This window comes from Acaromyces ingoldii, assembly GCF_003144295.1.
Source record: "Acaromyces ingoldii strain MCA 4198 unplaced genomic scaffold FA10scaffold_2, whole genome shotgun sequence".
Taxonomy (NCBI): Eukaryota; Fungi; Basidiomycota; class Exobasidiomycetes; order Exobasidiales; family Cryptobasidiaceae; genus Acaromyces; species Acaromyces ingoldii.
The window spans coordinates 2,223,806-2,236,878 of record NW_020290248.1 but is presented as its reverse complement, the minus strand read 5'-3'; the positions used below and the strand labels follow the sequence as shown (position 1 = coordinate 2,236,878).

At 55.1% G+C, this 13,073-nt stretch overlaps 6 protein-coding genes across 6 annotated transcripts; 2 read left to right on the top strand and 4 right to left on the bottom strand.

The window, feature by feature from the left end:
• The first annotated feature begins 987 nt into the window (after positions 1–987).
• Positions 988–1,622, top strand: FA10DRAFT_79077 (hypothetical protein). Its single transcript, XM_025525708.1, has one exon. The coding sequence runs from the start codon at positions 1,054–1,056 to the stop codon at positions 1,453–1,455; it is 402 nt and encodes a 133-aa protein (XP_025379163.1). The 5' UTR covers positions 988–1,053; the 3' UTR covers positions 1,456–1,622.
• A 902-nt stretch (positions 1,623–2,524) lies between these two features.
• Positions 2,525–3,318, bottom strand: FA10DRAFT_79081 (hypothetical protein). Its single transcript, XM_025525709.1, has 3 exons — positions 3,201–3,318; positions 2,953–3,143; positions 2,525–2,893 (listed from the first exon to the last, which is right to left on the bottom strand). The coding sequence occupies exons 1-3, from the start codon at positions 3,214–3,216 to the stop codon at positions 2,681–2,683; spliced, it is 420 nt and encodes a 139-aa protein (XP_025379162.1). The 5' UTR covers positions 3,217–3,318; the 3' UTR covers positions 2,525–2,680.
• A 109-nt stretch (positions 3,319–3,427) lies between these two features.
• On the top strand, positions 3,428–6,530 carry FA10DRAFT_265779 (hypothetical protein). Its single transcript, XM_025521209.1, has 3 exons — positions 3,428–3,929; positions 3,989–4,804; positions 4,857–6,530. The coding sequence occupies exons 1-3, from the start codon at positions 3,522–3,524 to the stop codon at positions 6,408–6,410; spliced, it is 2,778 nt and encodes a 925-aa protein (XP_025379161.1). The 5' UTR covers positions 3,428–3,521; the 3' UTR covers positions 6,411–6,530.
• A 145-nt stretch (positions 6,531–6,675) lies between these two features.
• On the bottom strand, positions 6,676–8,906 carry FA10DRAFT_300520 (alpha/beta-hydrolase). Its single transcript, XM_025524859.1, has 4 exons — positions 8,637–8,906; positions 8,185–8,565; positions 6,938–8,116; positions 6,676–6,876 (listed from the first exon to the last, which is right to left on the bottom strand). The coding sequence occupies exons 1-4, from the start codon at positions 8,776–8,778 to the stop codon at positions 6,731–6,733; spliced, it is 1,848 nt and encodes a 615-aa protein (XP_025379160.1). The 5' UTR covers positions 8,779–8,906; the 3' UTR covers positions 6,676–6,730.
• Positions 8,907–9,196: 290 nt separating this feature from the next.
• On the bottom strand, positions 9,197–11,805 carry FA10DRAFT_265776 (hypothetical protein). The gene is made up of 6 exons (XM_025521208.1): positions 11,315–11,805; positions 10,865–11,242; positions 10,712–10,803; positions 10,301–10,656; positions 9,677–10,234; positions 9,197–9,617 (listed from the first exon to the last, which is right to left on the bottom strand). Exons 1-6 carry the CDS (start codon positions 11,563–11,565, stop codon positions 9,456–9,458), a joined length of 1,797 nt encoding a protein of 598 aa, XP_025379159.1. The 5' UTR covers positions 11,566–11,805; the 3' UTR covers positions 9,197–9,455.
• A 361-nt stretch (positions 11,806–12,166) lies between these two features.
• Positions 12,167–12,837, bottom strand: FA10DRAFT_271432 (DJ-1; the record flags this gene model as incomplete). The annotated part of the gene is made up of 2 exons (XM_025523100.1): positions 12,167–12,414; positions 12,477–12,837. The coding sequence occupies 2 exons, from the start codon at positions 12,835–12,837 to the stop codon at positions 12,167–12,169; spliced, it is 609 nt and encodes a 202-aa protein (XP_025379158.1).
• Between the last annotated feature and the right edge of the window lie 236 nt (positions 12,838–13,073).

Sequence of the window (13,073 nt, the reverse complement as noted above, 5' to 3'; positions counted from 1 at the left end):
CGCGCTTCGAGCGAACCTTCTTGTGTTGGTCCAGCTCCCCCTTCGCCTTGCGGATCGGGTCCATGGCCGCAGCGATATCACGCTCCAGATTCTTGACCTTTTGGCTGGCATCTTCATGTTCGGCTCGAATCTCTTCCAAGCGACTGGCGAGGTCGTCTTGCTTCTCAAGCTCCCGGCGCTTCTGAGAGACCAACAGTTCGGCCTGGTGGATATTTCTCTCGGTGCTGGAAACAAGCGTGCGCTTACTCTCCTTGTCCTGGGTCAAAGACTGCACCTCGCGCTTGAGTTTTTTGACTGTGTCAGCAAGGTCATTGATTTCATGCTGCACCTCGTCTCCGGTTCTCGTTGTGCCTGTACTGGTAAGGTCTGTCTCCAGCGTATTTATTTCCCTCTGCAGCTGCTCGATCTCGCTCGTCAAGCGCGAAACATCGGAAGCGACCCTCTTGAGATTGCCAAGCTCTCGCAGCTCAGCTTTCAGCGCTTCGACGTCGGCAGTGCTCTTCTCGGCTTCCACACCAAGCGATTGGAGCTGTGCTTCTGCATCCTTGACGTCAGCCTCGTGCTGGGGCATCTCTTCCTCGCGCATTTGCTTTGCCTGAGCCTCTCGGGGCTTCAGCGACAGGAATTTGTCAACCTGGGCACCCCATGTCTCAACGTGTGACTCCCATTCAGCCAGCTGGGCGGGGCTGCTCTTGGCCAAAAGGTCCTGAATGTGCTTCGTGACCTTGTCGAGCTCTTCCTCCTTGATGTCTCGTCCACATGCCAGACAGGAATTTTGGTTCTTCGCTTGCTTCATGACGGCATCAAAGATTGTTCCGGCCTGCTTGTACGTCGCAATCTTGTCCTTGCCCCAGTCGATCTCTTTTTGTGATTCTTGAATGGCGTCTTCGACAGAGTCAAATTCCTTCTCAAGGGCCTCGTCGATCTCTTTCACAATTGCTGTTGATGGAGTTTCAGCGAAGCATTCTCTGCTACACCTTCATCTCTCGCACCTTTAATTCGCTCCTCCTTGTCCTTAAGTTGGTTCCTAGCAAAAGTCAGCGCTGACTCGACATGTTGTACCTTCTTGTTTTTGTCTTGATCGACACGTTCGGCTTGCGTCAAAGCCTTCTCCTTAGCAGTCGTTGCTTTGGCAACTTCGGTCTCGACCGTTTCTGCGTTGACCTCAGACTCCGTAAATCTTTTGATGGCTTCGTCGTGACGCTCGAGGAGGGCCTGAATGTCCTGTCTCTTCTGCGCGACCGACTTCTTCTTCATGTCGAGCTTCGCACGGAAGTCTGCATGGCGCTGAAGAGAGTTGAGCTCGCTCGTATACTCTTCCCTCCTGTCATCGAGCTCCCTGATTTCGTTGTTCTTGATACGAATCTTTCCGTCGTAGTCGGCGTCCACCTGCTGCTTGATGAGCTCTTCCAGCTTGGAGGCAAGGTCTTTGTGCTCTTTTTCCGCCGACTCTAGCTCCAGGCGCGTGACAGGCGACGTCTCAAGTTCCTCTTGCGTCTTCTTCAGTCGGTCCTTGAGACGCTTGATGATCTCCATAGCGTGCTCGCGTGATCCTTCTTTCGCCTTGAGGCTATTTTGCAGGTTGTAGTATTTTGAAGAAAGGTCAGCCTCTTGCTGCTCCCCCTGCTTCCTCAGGGTGTCTCTGTCGCTCTCCAGCTTTCTTGCGTCGTCTTGGACTCTTTCGGCGAAGTCACCAGCCTGCGCGTCGCTGAGACCCTCGAAGTCAAAGCCCTTTATGCCGAGATCAGAGCTCATCTCCCGGATTGACTCCTCACGCTGCTTTATCGCTCGTTCATGGTTCTTCCTCTCCGCCTCGAGTCCGCCTTTTTCGCTCAATTTGCGATTGTACCTCGCTTCCAGATCGCTCAGCTCATCCTTTTTGGTCTCGATGCGGCGCCTGAGCTCGTCCTGGCGTCGCCTTTGCCCGTCCAGATGCTCACGAAACTTTTCCTTGCGGCGCTGTAATTCCGACTCGGGCTCTGTACAAAGGCAATGTCAGAGCTACTTCTGAGGCGCTTTTCAATAGCACTTACCGTCGAGCGGCGTCATGGTCGACTTCAGATTGTTCATGTTCTCGACGTGGAGGCTTTTCTTTTCCTCGAGCGTCTCGGCCCTTTGCACCGTCTCTCGGAACTTGGTGGCTTTGTCGTACAGCTCCTTGTTTGCCTTTGTCAGCTCTTCGATCTCGGAATTCAACCTTGCGAGGCGCGCTTCTTTTTCGTCGAGGTCTCTCGACATCTTTTCCGTCTTTTCCTTGAGCTATAGAATGATGCGTGATTGTTAGTGAAGAGATGGGATTCAGACCTCAAAGCACTCACAGCATCTGCCCGGTCTTTGTCCGTTTTGAGCCCTTCGAGCTCAGCCTTTTGCACCTTGAGGCTGATCCCCCGATCCTTGCGAAGCGACTTGATATTGTCGAGAGCCTTGGTGTACCTGTGTATGCTGTCAGGTGATGGACTCGACAAAGCACCTCAATGTACCCACCTCGTGGCTTCGAAAATGTCGTCAAACTTCTTCTTGAGGCTGGCAGGCTCAGAAAGTGGCCAATTGCTCTCCTCCTGATGGCAGAAGATGACGTTTTCAAGAATGGCCTTGGACACGCCAAGGAGACGGGGGATCTCCTCGTCGAGCTCGGCGCACTTCGTCGACAGGGTGGTCCGCTAGATAGAATGTCAGTAGACTAGTCACAAGAGCTGGGATCATGCAGCAAGCTCACTTTGTTCCTTGGCTTGTTCTCGTCGTCGACTTGGAGGAGCGACTCGAGCGTCTTCATCGTCAGCCCGCCTGCGCGCTTCTTTGTGACTTGCAGGTTGCGCACACAATTGATGCGGACCTTGTTGGTGTTGTAGAAGCGGAGACGAACCTGCGCCTTGACTTCGTGAGAAGTCGCCATCTAGAGAATAAGGCAACGTCAGCGGGCAAGCCTTGTCCCCTCCGCATTGCCAGACTCACGTTGGGATCATGGACAAATGCGCCTCCCTTTGTGTTGGGAGGAAGGTCACCTGTCGTTGCGTACTTGAGACACTCGATAATGGTCGTCTTTCCACTCCCATTGTAGCCGACGATGACTGTCAGGGGACTGAAGAACTGGATCATGTGGATCGACTTGTCGTCAAAGGACCTGATGCCGCGCACGGCCATCTCTTTTCACCTTGTCAGCTTCAATGGCGAGTGCGCTCCCCTGTGGAGGCATCACTCACTGTCGAGCGACGCCATTGCGGCGACACTTGGACCCTTGCTTGGATGGTCGCAAAGGACAACGACCAGTGATCCAACGAGAGGAGAGAGAGAAGGACTGAAGATGGATGAGGCTCAGCACTAAAATGGCGGCCCTCTTTACACGCGGTCCAACCAACACCTCGACCCTCTTTCGGACTTTTGATTTTAGTCAGTGTTGGTTCGCGGTGCGCGTCGCTCCGGCCAGCACCACCACGGCTACCTTACCACCCCATACCCTCCCCTAATCTTCTTGTCACGATGCAAGCGTCGCATCTGAGTATTTAGCACGAAAGGCAGCAGCCATGGCCCCCAGACACTCTGGTTTCCTGGCAGAGTACCCGCTCGTCCGGGTCGACAACTTCACCGCCAATTTTCCTCTACTGCCGCCCTGCATTCCCCGGTCAGCCCTCGACGACCTTGCCGACGGTGCGACACAGTATGCCGCCCCCCACATCCATCTTCTCTCACACGTTCACTCCGATCACCTTGCTGGTCTTGGATCCCTTTCGCGCCATTCTGCACCCATCTACTGTTCACATGTCACGAGACGCCTCCTCCTCGGCCTTGAGCGCATACAGGATCGGACGCGCCACGATGCCGGACATGGACCCCGAATTCGACCTTACCGCGGCCTCTACCGATCGGAGTCGGAGCAGAAAGCCCGATCCAGGGCCCATCATGCACGTCCGCAGGCCGGTCTAGACCTCTTGGTGAGTGTAACCTGTCTCTCTCTGGAAGCTGGCATGGAACCTGACCCATCTTTCCACAGCATCCACTCGCGTTTCATACTCCCACACTCGTCTCTTACTCCGCTCGCTTCCAGATTCGCCTCACCCTTCTGCCGGCGAACCACATGCCTGGCAGCACCATGTTTCTAGTCGAGGGTCCCCGTGGCGCGGTGCTGCACACCGGAGACGTTCGTGCCGAAACGGCCTGGCTGGAGGCTCTCCTGGCTCGTTCGCTTCTCTGTCGTTATGCTGGCGGCCTCGGTGGATCTACCCTGGCTTCTCCGTGGCTTCATGCGAGCTCTTCAGCACAGGATTTTGATTCGGCTACCGAGCCGCCGCCAGGTCGAGGACGGATCGAAACCATCTACCTTGACACGGAACGCCTGCTCGATAGCCAGGCACCAATGTCCAAAAACCGTGCTATAGTTGATGGGCTCGAACTCCTGGCCCTCCTTCCAGACGGTGCCTTCGTCTTTCTCGACTGCTGGACCGCGGGCTACGAGGACTTTCTCTACGCCGTTTACTGCGCGACGGGAACCAGAATCCACGTCGATCGTTACAAGGCCTGGATGCTCGCCCAGGGAGAAGAGGACAACGACAATGATGAGCACTGTGCGAACAAGCGCTGGCATCGTGCTATCTCCACCGACATTGACTCTTGTGGTCGGATCCATGCGTGTGAGAGGACAGCGAAATGTACGGCCATGAATACGTCGACCCTAGGCCCAACTCCTCTGATTGTCGAGGTCGAGATGGCTGAATGCATCGGTGAGATGGAATGGAAGCAAAGCAAGTCGGCGTTCCTCGAAGACCTTCGTGCGGCGGCCAAGTACCTTCGACCATGGCCGCGAAAGCTGGTGAGCAATAACCGACGGCAGACTGTCTTACTCTGCTCTGACAATGAAGTAGACGATCCCTTTGCAACGTCACTCGCCCCTGCCGGAGCTCTACGACTTCGTGAGGCGTTTGCGACCCCGAAGGATAGCGGCTAACACTGGAGATGCAGCGCACCAGCTTGTGTGTGATAGGATAGCTGACCGGCTCGACCTAGGCACTCAGCACGCCAATGGCCATGGCTATCCCGACTATGGAAGATTGCAGAGAGTTTGGAACGAAGCATCTGATTCATACGGAAAAGAGGAGGAAGGTTTCTCTGCCAAGGTTCATGCCTTCCATTCGTCTCTGCGAGTACCGCGAGAAGACCGCCTTCGCAAAGAGCGGATGGACGCCGATGCCGAGATCGTCGGAGGACTGGAAGATGCAGACAGCACGTCTATGAGCGATGGCGAGGACGGCTACGAAGCAGACATAAGCCGCCCATCAGCAACAGCTAAAGCTATCTCTGTACTCAATGTTTGGGACAGTGTGACGGGGCGCTTTGCCACATCGGGCGCATCACCATGGATTACACCCGCCATGCGTCAACATCAAGATGTTGCTTCGACAGTGACAGCAACAACACCAGACACCTCAGAGACCGATGCGCCAGTATTAACTGAGGAGCTAGCATCGCGTTATTTGGCCTATGCGGGCATGTACCTCGGTTATCGGATACGCAATCCTTCTCGGTACGCTCAACCAGTCGCCTGGCGTGGCTTCCGGAAGGTCAAGCCAGACGTTGCCCGGCTGACAGAGGATGCTCTACAGCGTGAGCTGGGCTGCCGCCCGCCTCCATGGGATCAAGCCGTGCCCCGGCTGCCAAGGTCACCCCTTGTATCACTTCAAGAGAAGAAGCGGGAAACTCCGCCGTCGACGCCTATTCCATCGAAGACACTCCTCACTTCGACGCAGTCCATCTCGCCTTTCGGTCTCCCTTCTCCGGTGCCGCTGACAACGTCACCCGAAAAGAGGCTAGAGAATGCACCCTTGTTGGCGTCGGCGTTGGATCGCGACACAGCCGTGACGAGGGCCCACTCTTGTTGCTATGATGAGAACTCAACTACGCAAGGCACTGAAGACGACGTTGAGGTGGTCTGTGTGTTGACTCGATCCCCTGTTGTCGATGAGAGGGCAGACTACTCATCTATACTGGCACATCTCCGCCGTGGCTCCAAACCAAAAGTGGCTCCCGACCTTGGAGCCATAACGTGCGACATCCTTTCGTCGGGCCGGCATTCCGCGGGCTCTGTCGAAGCCAAGATAGGAGCAGCCATGCTCCTGGGGCTCGGGCTCCGTTCTTTGCGAGCTCGCGCCCTTCTCGGGTGGGTCAAACCAGCGACATGGCCAGTGGAGATCAAGGCTGGCGTAGAGGACGCTCTCGACGCTTCACTCTTCTCTCTCGAACACGATCATCTGGAAGAAGAGCAGAGCGTCGTAAAACTGGTCATGCTCCTCAGAAAGCTTCTCGATGACTTCCACCGTCTTCCATCGCATCATCCTACTCAAAAGACCGCACTCGATCGTAGAGTGCGATTCCGAGAAGATGCCAATGTGGCTCAGGTGAAGCGGCGATGCTTTGGCTGATTTGTCTTTCCTGCGTGCAAGTTCCTTGCGTTTCCTCATCCTTTGCACCAATTACTCTTTCTCACCTTCTGTACCAATTGCCCTCTTCCTGTATGTTTCACTAGCAACATGTACTCTGCATCGCAATGGTCTTCGCATCAAGTTCCGGCAGAGACGAGATGAACGTCTGCTTTGCCCGTTTCGTCAAGCACAGTCCCTCTCTCTCCTTGATTCACTCGGATAGCCCCAGTGGCGGGTAACACCTTAGAAGTACGATTGATTGGACGTGAACATCATGGTATCGTACATGCCTCTGTCAGATCTTGTAATAAAACTCGCAATTAACGACCGGTCAAGGCGAGAATGTCGTCACGGTTAAGGACGTTCATGGCGTCGACTCTGAAGTCGTCCTGGACAATTGACGAGGTGCCGTCCCGGTACTGGAGCAGCTGCTTGTTCTTGCTCGTGTACTTGGGCCAATTTGCCACTGCGAAAGAAAGAGAATGTGAGCTTCAGCAGACGAAGAGGACAGTAGGGGTTATGCTCACGCCCATCGATGTTCGGGTTGCCGTTGGTGGCAAAGGCGATCCAGCGCTGTGCAATCTTGGCATCCATGCTCGGGTTCTGTGTGTTGCGTCCAAGCACAAAGTCCAGATCAGCACCGTGAGGAATTCCCAGGTAGTCGGCATCGCCATCACGGTAGTTCGCAAAGTGATACGAGTAGATCGATGTCTTTGGGGACTTCTTGAGGTAGTTCTTGAGCAAGTTGCGACGCACCGACTGGAAGCGAGTGTCAGCATAGATGGAAGCCGCGCGCTTGAATTGGTTGGTGTCGCCGAAGAAGCGGTTGTCGTTGTCACCATTCTTGGGCCGATAAGGCGAGCCCACGGTGGGGTCGTCAGGATAGGCCTGAAGGAGGTCCGAGAAGGCGCTGTTGGCCTCATCGGAGTCGGGGTCCTCAAACCAGATCTTCTTGTACCAATCGCCAAAACTTTCTTCGTCATCGAAGCTCTGCGGCGCAAACGGCGTGCCTTCGTCCTCATTGTTGCCGCTCAGGAGATTCACTTTGGCGAAATTCCCCTGCGAGAGCACGACGGAAGGTCGATCGCTGAAGAAGCCCTTCCGGGAGACGCCACCGTCGATGCAGGCGGTCCAAGGGTAGGAACCCCGAATGTAGTCACTGCTCGCTCTTGATTGCTCCTGGATGCTGGCCTTTCGAATTGTCTTCCACGTTTGCGAACGCAGGCAAGACAGCTTGCCCTCGTTGGAGTCGTTCTGGTCGCAGCCGACATTATCGAGCAGCCGGTTGAACTGGTCCGTTTTGGTCCCCGTCGAGGCAGAGTCAATCGGAGGACCACCGGGCGTACCGCTCTGCATGAGGGCGCCTTGGAACGGCGGACTGTCGGGATTGCCCAGAAGCAAGGCACCCACGCCAAATGCGCCGGCAGACTGGCCCCAGATATTAATGCGGTCTGGATCACCGCCGAAGCTAGCCACATTGGCCCTCGTCCAGACGAGGGCGCGCTGCATGTCACGGAACCCGAGATTGAGGCCCACATTGCTGGGTGTACTGTCTCTCAGCTGCTCCATGGTCTCGCCAGAAGCAAAGCCCAGTGCACCGAGGCGGTAGTTGATCGTGGCTACCAGTACGGGCTGGCTGTTGTCGATGCCGGCCTGAATGAAAGCGGTGGGGTCAATGTCGTTGCCGCTTCCACCCTGGAACCCGCCTTTTAGTTTGAGAGTTATGAGTTGAAGTGGACTTCAGACATTTCTACATTTCCGTTCAACTACTCACCACCGTGGAAAAAAAGGAGAACGGGAACGTTGGCCCCGTTGGAAAGCGAAGCAGGTCGCTGAATATTCATGAAGAGACAGTCTTCGTCCTGATCGCTGACGCTGCCACTCTGCGGGCACCGGGGTCCCTTCGTCGTCGAATCGATGGCCTGGACCTGAACTTTGCCACCCTTCTGGACAGAGGTCTGCTCGTCGGGATCTTCTTCAATGTTCCAGAGCTTTTGCCCCGCCTCCGCTTGGTTTTGGCCCGCATAAGTGTTGTTGCCGCCGTACTGCCGGCGACGGTTGCTCTGGCTCGTCGGTGGACCCTGAGCTGGCGACGGTGGGGCTTTCGGGGGCGCAAATCGAAGGTTGCCAACGGGTGCAGCTGCATACCGGACGCCTAGAACCCGTCCACATTTGCCTGTGAGCTTGCTGAAAGAACCAGGCTCAATGGTTTCACCAGCCACTCACCGTACCAGTAGACCTGCGAGCCCTGGGTGCCACCGGTCAGGACGCTTCCGTCGGAGAGCTTGGCGGTCGGAGCCGCCGCAGGGGCTGGGGCGCCATTCGTTAAGGCAACCAAGGCCAACGTCACCAAGACAGCTAGCCGCATCGAAGTCCGTGAAGAGATCGTGTTTGATCGTGTAAGACGTGAGACGTGAGGCGTGAGACGAAAGAGAAAGGATTCCTTGCAAGACCAGCTTGAAAGGGTGTACAAGTGAGATGCACTGCTCGGGCCGTTCGCCAGGAAGCCGGTTCCTGTGGCCTCGATGCACGAATTAGCGAAGTAGAAGAAAGGAGCAAGTGGGAACCCGTGCTAAGGGGCAAAAATACAAGGAGGGGCTTTGGTGGAGGAAGGGCTTTCGAACGCTCTACAACTTCTATGCAGTCTCTTAGCGCGATGGATGTATGCTTAAATTGGCCGCCAGGGCACTGCTCCTCCTTTTCTCGATTCGTGGGGTTGTCGGCCGCTAAGGGGGTCGGACTCCTGGCGAACAGCTTAAAAAGAACAGTTACGGCAAGGCGAAGAAAGAACAATAGATCGAATTGTGTTATTTATGTTTCGTCCAGCACAAGGGATGTCAAGGATAATCAGGGGTGTAAGATCTGATCTCTCACCACCGCTCGGCAAGCCGATGGAAGGTTTGTGAGGAATATGATCGTGTGGTGCAATCATCGGATGCAGATACCGCGCCTCTAATCGAACAGATGGAGACAGAAAGCGGCCCGACGCAGACCGTCGCTCATCACAAAGCTATTTCGCAACCATATCGATCAACAAGACCAATATCAGGCAACGTGGTCCGGCCCCTTTCCTCTTGCTCTAGCCTCGGCGCCCAGATATTTCTCGACGCTCGCATCGAGGTCCTCGCCAACGAGTTTCTCCATTGTCAGGCTCTGCTTGACGGCAGACATGCCCCGTTCCTTGGCAGATGCAAAGATGACGTCGATCTGAAGGCCAGAGTCAGCGATGAAAGAAACGAAGCCTGTGTAATCTCATGACTACTCACTTCTTCCAGGGATCGGTGCGCCGTTTCGGGGAACAAAAAGTACACGACGGGGACAATGAAGGCATTGATGACGGCAAAGATGATGTAGGTGCGGTAACCAATGTTGGCCAAGGCTGGTGGACCAATCATGACGATGAGGAAGTTGAAGCACCAGTTGGAGATCGTCGCAAGGGCATTGGCGCGGATACGGATGCGCAGGCCGGTCACTTCGGCAGGGTATAGCCATGTCATACCGAGCCAGCCTACGGCAAAGAAGGTGTTGAAGACGAAGAGCATAACCACCGCGGCAATACCAGGCCCATCATCGAGCACAGGCGCCCCGTCGACGACAACTCCGGTCGAGACGGTACCCGCCAGGACCGCCATCGAGGCAGACATGCCTGCAGCGCCAACGAGCATCAAAACACGTCGCCCTGAACGCTCAACAAGTGGCAGCGCGACGAGCGAGGCTAGAAAGTATTCCGTCCCGTTACAAGCGCTGATCAGTCTGGACAAATCTGGAGCGAAGCCAAGCGATTGCTCAAGGAGGAGCGCGAGGTAGTAGGTCAGGAGGTTTATCTTTTAAGAGGACTTATGTCAGCGGTTGCCTTGCTGCGACGTCCATCAGAGACACGAAAGACTCACACCACCAATCTGCTGGAAGAATTGGGCGCAGACCGCAATGAGAGTCCTTTGCAAATTGCGGTTGGGACCACGGTCGAGCAACTCGGAGTACTTGAAACCGCCTGCGTTTTGCGTCTTTAGTGCGTCCTCTACCTGCTTGAATTCGGCAAGGACGTTCTCGTCGTCTTCAGCTTTGCCGGCAAGGCGAGCGGTGACGGCCAGTGCTTCTTGCCTCCTCCCCTTCAGGAGCAGCCAACGGGGCGAATCAGGCAAGAAGAGAACGCCGATCATGACGAAGATGGTAAAGACGCATTGGAAAGCCAGAGGGAACCGCCACCGAATCGTTCCTGTGGCAAAGTAAAAGCCATATACGACCCCTGTATCGCCCTCGTCAGCAAAGTGATGTCTGTCACTGCGCGAATCTGCACGCACAGTAGGAAATCATGATGCCAAAGGCGATCATAGCACCAGACATCATGATGATCATGCCTCTGTTCTTCGCTTTGGCGCACTCCGATTGCCATCTGTGGAGAAGGCTTGTTAGCATATTGCCATTGTTGTGGCACTCTCCAGTCATCGGCTCACGTTGGGATCGTGCTCGTCACAGCGCCATTGCCCAAGCCTCCAATAACACGACCGACTACGAAAAGCGCATAAGTCGTGGCGGGACTGCCAGCGAGGGCGACCTGAAACACTGTCCCGACGATCATGAGGACAATCCCCCAGAACGTCGAGGATCGCCTTCCCCAGGCGTCACCCCACACCAGTACCGCGACGGCGCCGAGAATGCATCCGACTTGGTAGATTGCCACACCAGTTGCCTGGATATTCTCGTCACCGAGGCACTGATTCGGTTCGAAGCAGTATTCGCGTGTCGGATCAAAAGGCGCCATCAGAGGAATGTCTTTTTGGAAGTCGTCGAGCGTGACCAGTCCTGACAAGACGCCCTGATCATAGCCAAAGCTATCGGTAGCATTGTGATCAGCTTCGCTCCCATTTACTCCTTGTCATGGGTCGAGGCCGTCGCATACTCACCTGCAAAATCCGACGTTGGCGATTAGAGTGATGCTCCAGTTGAGTGCCCGACCGGAAAGCAGCGCCCGGCCAGGCAGGATCGGGTACTCGGGCAAATCGCCGAGCCTGCTCCACAGTGACTTGATCTTCTCCGGGCGCGAGACATTGAGTGAAGAATTGGACAGGTCTGAGGGATGTTGAGTCGGAGAAGTAGACGCAGACGGCGTCTCTTCGCCTTTTGGGGTGGCAAGTACGTCTTCTTTCTCGTTCATTGTCGGCACACTCAAGCTTTGGGGGGACCCACGATTCTCCCCAAGCCGGCCTTATAAAGTTCAGGGATGTGCCGATCTCATGCTTGCACGGCCATACTCCAAGATGTTGAAGACACCTACGTGGCTCACCCCTACGTCATGCTCAAGGACTCTTTGTGTCATTGGTGGTAACTTTCCGTGGCTTTTCTTCTTCATCTTGGCTCTTTCCCTGAAGACGGAGACTCGAGAATGCCTCTCGTTTAGACACCGTGAAGAAGGTCTTACGGATCTCGCGAGAAGAAGAAGCCAATCTTCCAAGACTGACGGCCAAGAGTTTGTGGCTTTCAACGCGTGGTGGCACCCGCCGTCATTCAAATTCTGTGCTGTACAGTACAGTACTCCTAGTAGTAGTAGTAATAACGCTTTGAAAAAAAAAAAAAAAAAAAAAAAAAAAAAAAAAAAAAGAGAAATGGTGCTTTCCTCTAGGTTGTTCTTCGGCAAAACTCCATGGGTGACTTTGTTCATACCAAGCACCAAGCCAGGATACTCGAATCATTGGATTACTCTATGGAGACGGATATCGATACCGGAGGGCAACAAGAGGCAGTACTGTGCGATGAGCTCAGAGAGTTGGGGGCAGGATCATGGGGCCTTCGATTTCCGTCCTCTTCTCCTTGCCCTGGAGTGCTTCGACGATCGCCAGGCTAAACGCAAATGCCGTACCGGGCCCACGGCTCGTGATAAGATTGTTGGAGATGACGACTCGGTCTTCGCTGTACCGGTAGTCTTGCTCGAGTTCCCCCTTGACCGAGGGGTGGCTCGTGATGGAGCCATCCTTGCCAATCTTTGCCGCCTTTGCCGCCAGCGAACCTACAAAGATGCATGCTCAGCATTTAGTACAGCCCATCCGGTCAGTATAAAATTGAGCTCACCTGCGCAGATGCAAGCCACAACCTTGCCCTTCGCATAGAAGGCACCCAGGAGCTTGGTCACGTCCTCGTTTTTGGAAATGGTCTCTGCACCCTTGTTGCCGCCAGGCACCACGATGGCGTCGTACTCGAGCGCCTTGCCACCCGCCAGCTCGGGCAGTCGCATTTCAGGCACAATCTTGACACCGCGAGAGCACGTCACGCTGTCATTTGCCTGGCCGTGTGGGTTCTGCGTGCCGCCAGTCTCGGACGAACCAACAAAGGCCGACTTCACCTCGATACCGCCGCGGACGAGTACATCGTAGGCGATGGTGAATTCCATCTCCTCGGTGCCTTCGGCGATGAGAATGAGGGCGGATGGCATGGTGATGATGGGGTGCTGAAGCAATATAGTGGTTGTTGAGGTGAATCGGATTGGTCAAGAAAGGCGAAGCCGAATGCAGAAGGACGTGACTGGCTGTGGAGGTCGTTGCACCCTTTGTGGAACCGCGCTACTGTTGTTGATTGAGCTCTCGCTCGTCCCACCCTGTCGCCTAGCCCGACGAATTTAGAGCTGACAGGTGACCTTATGAGAGCACTGGATGTGAGAGAAACAATGAT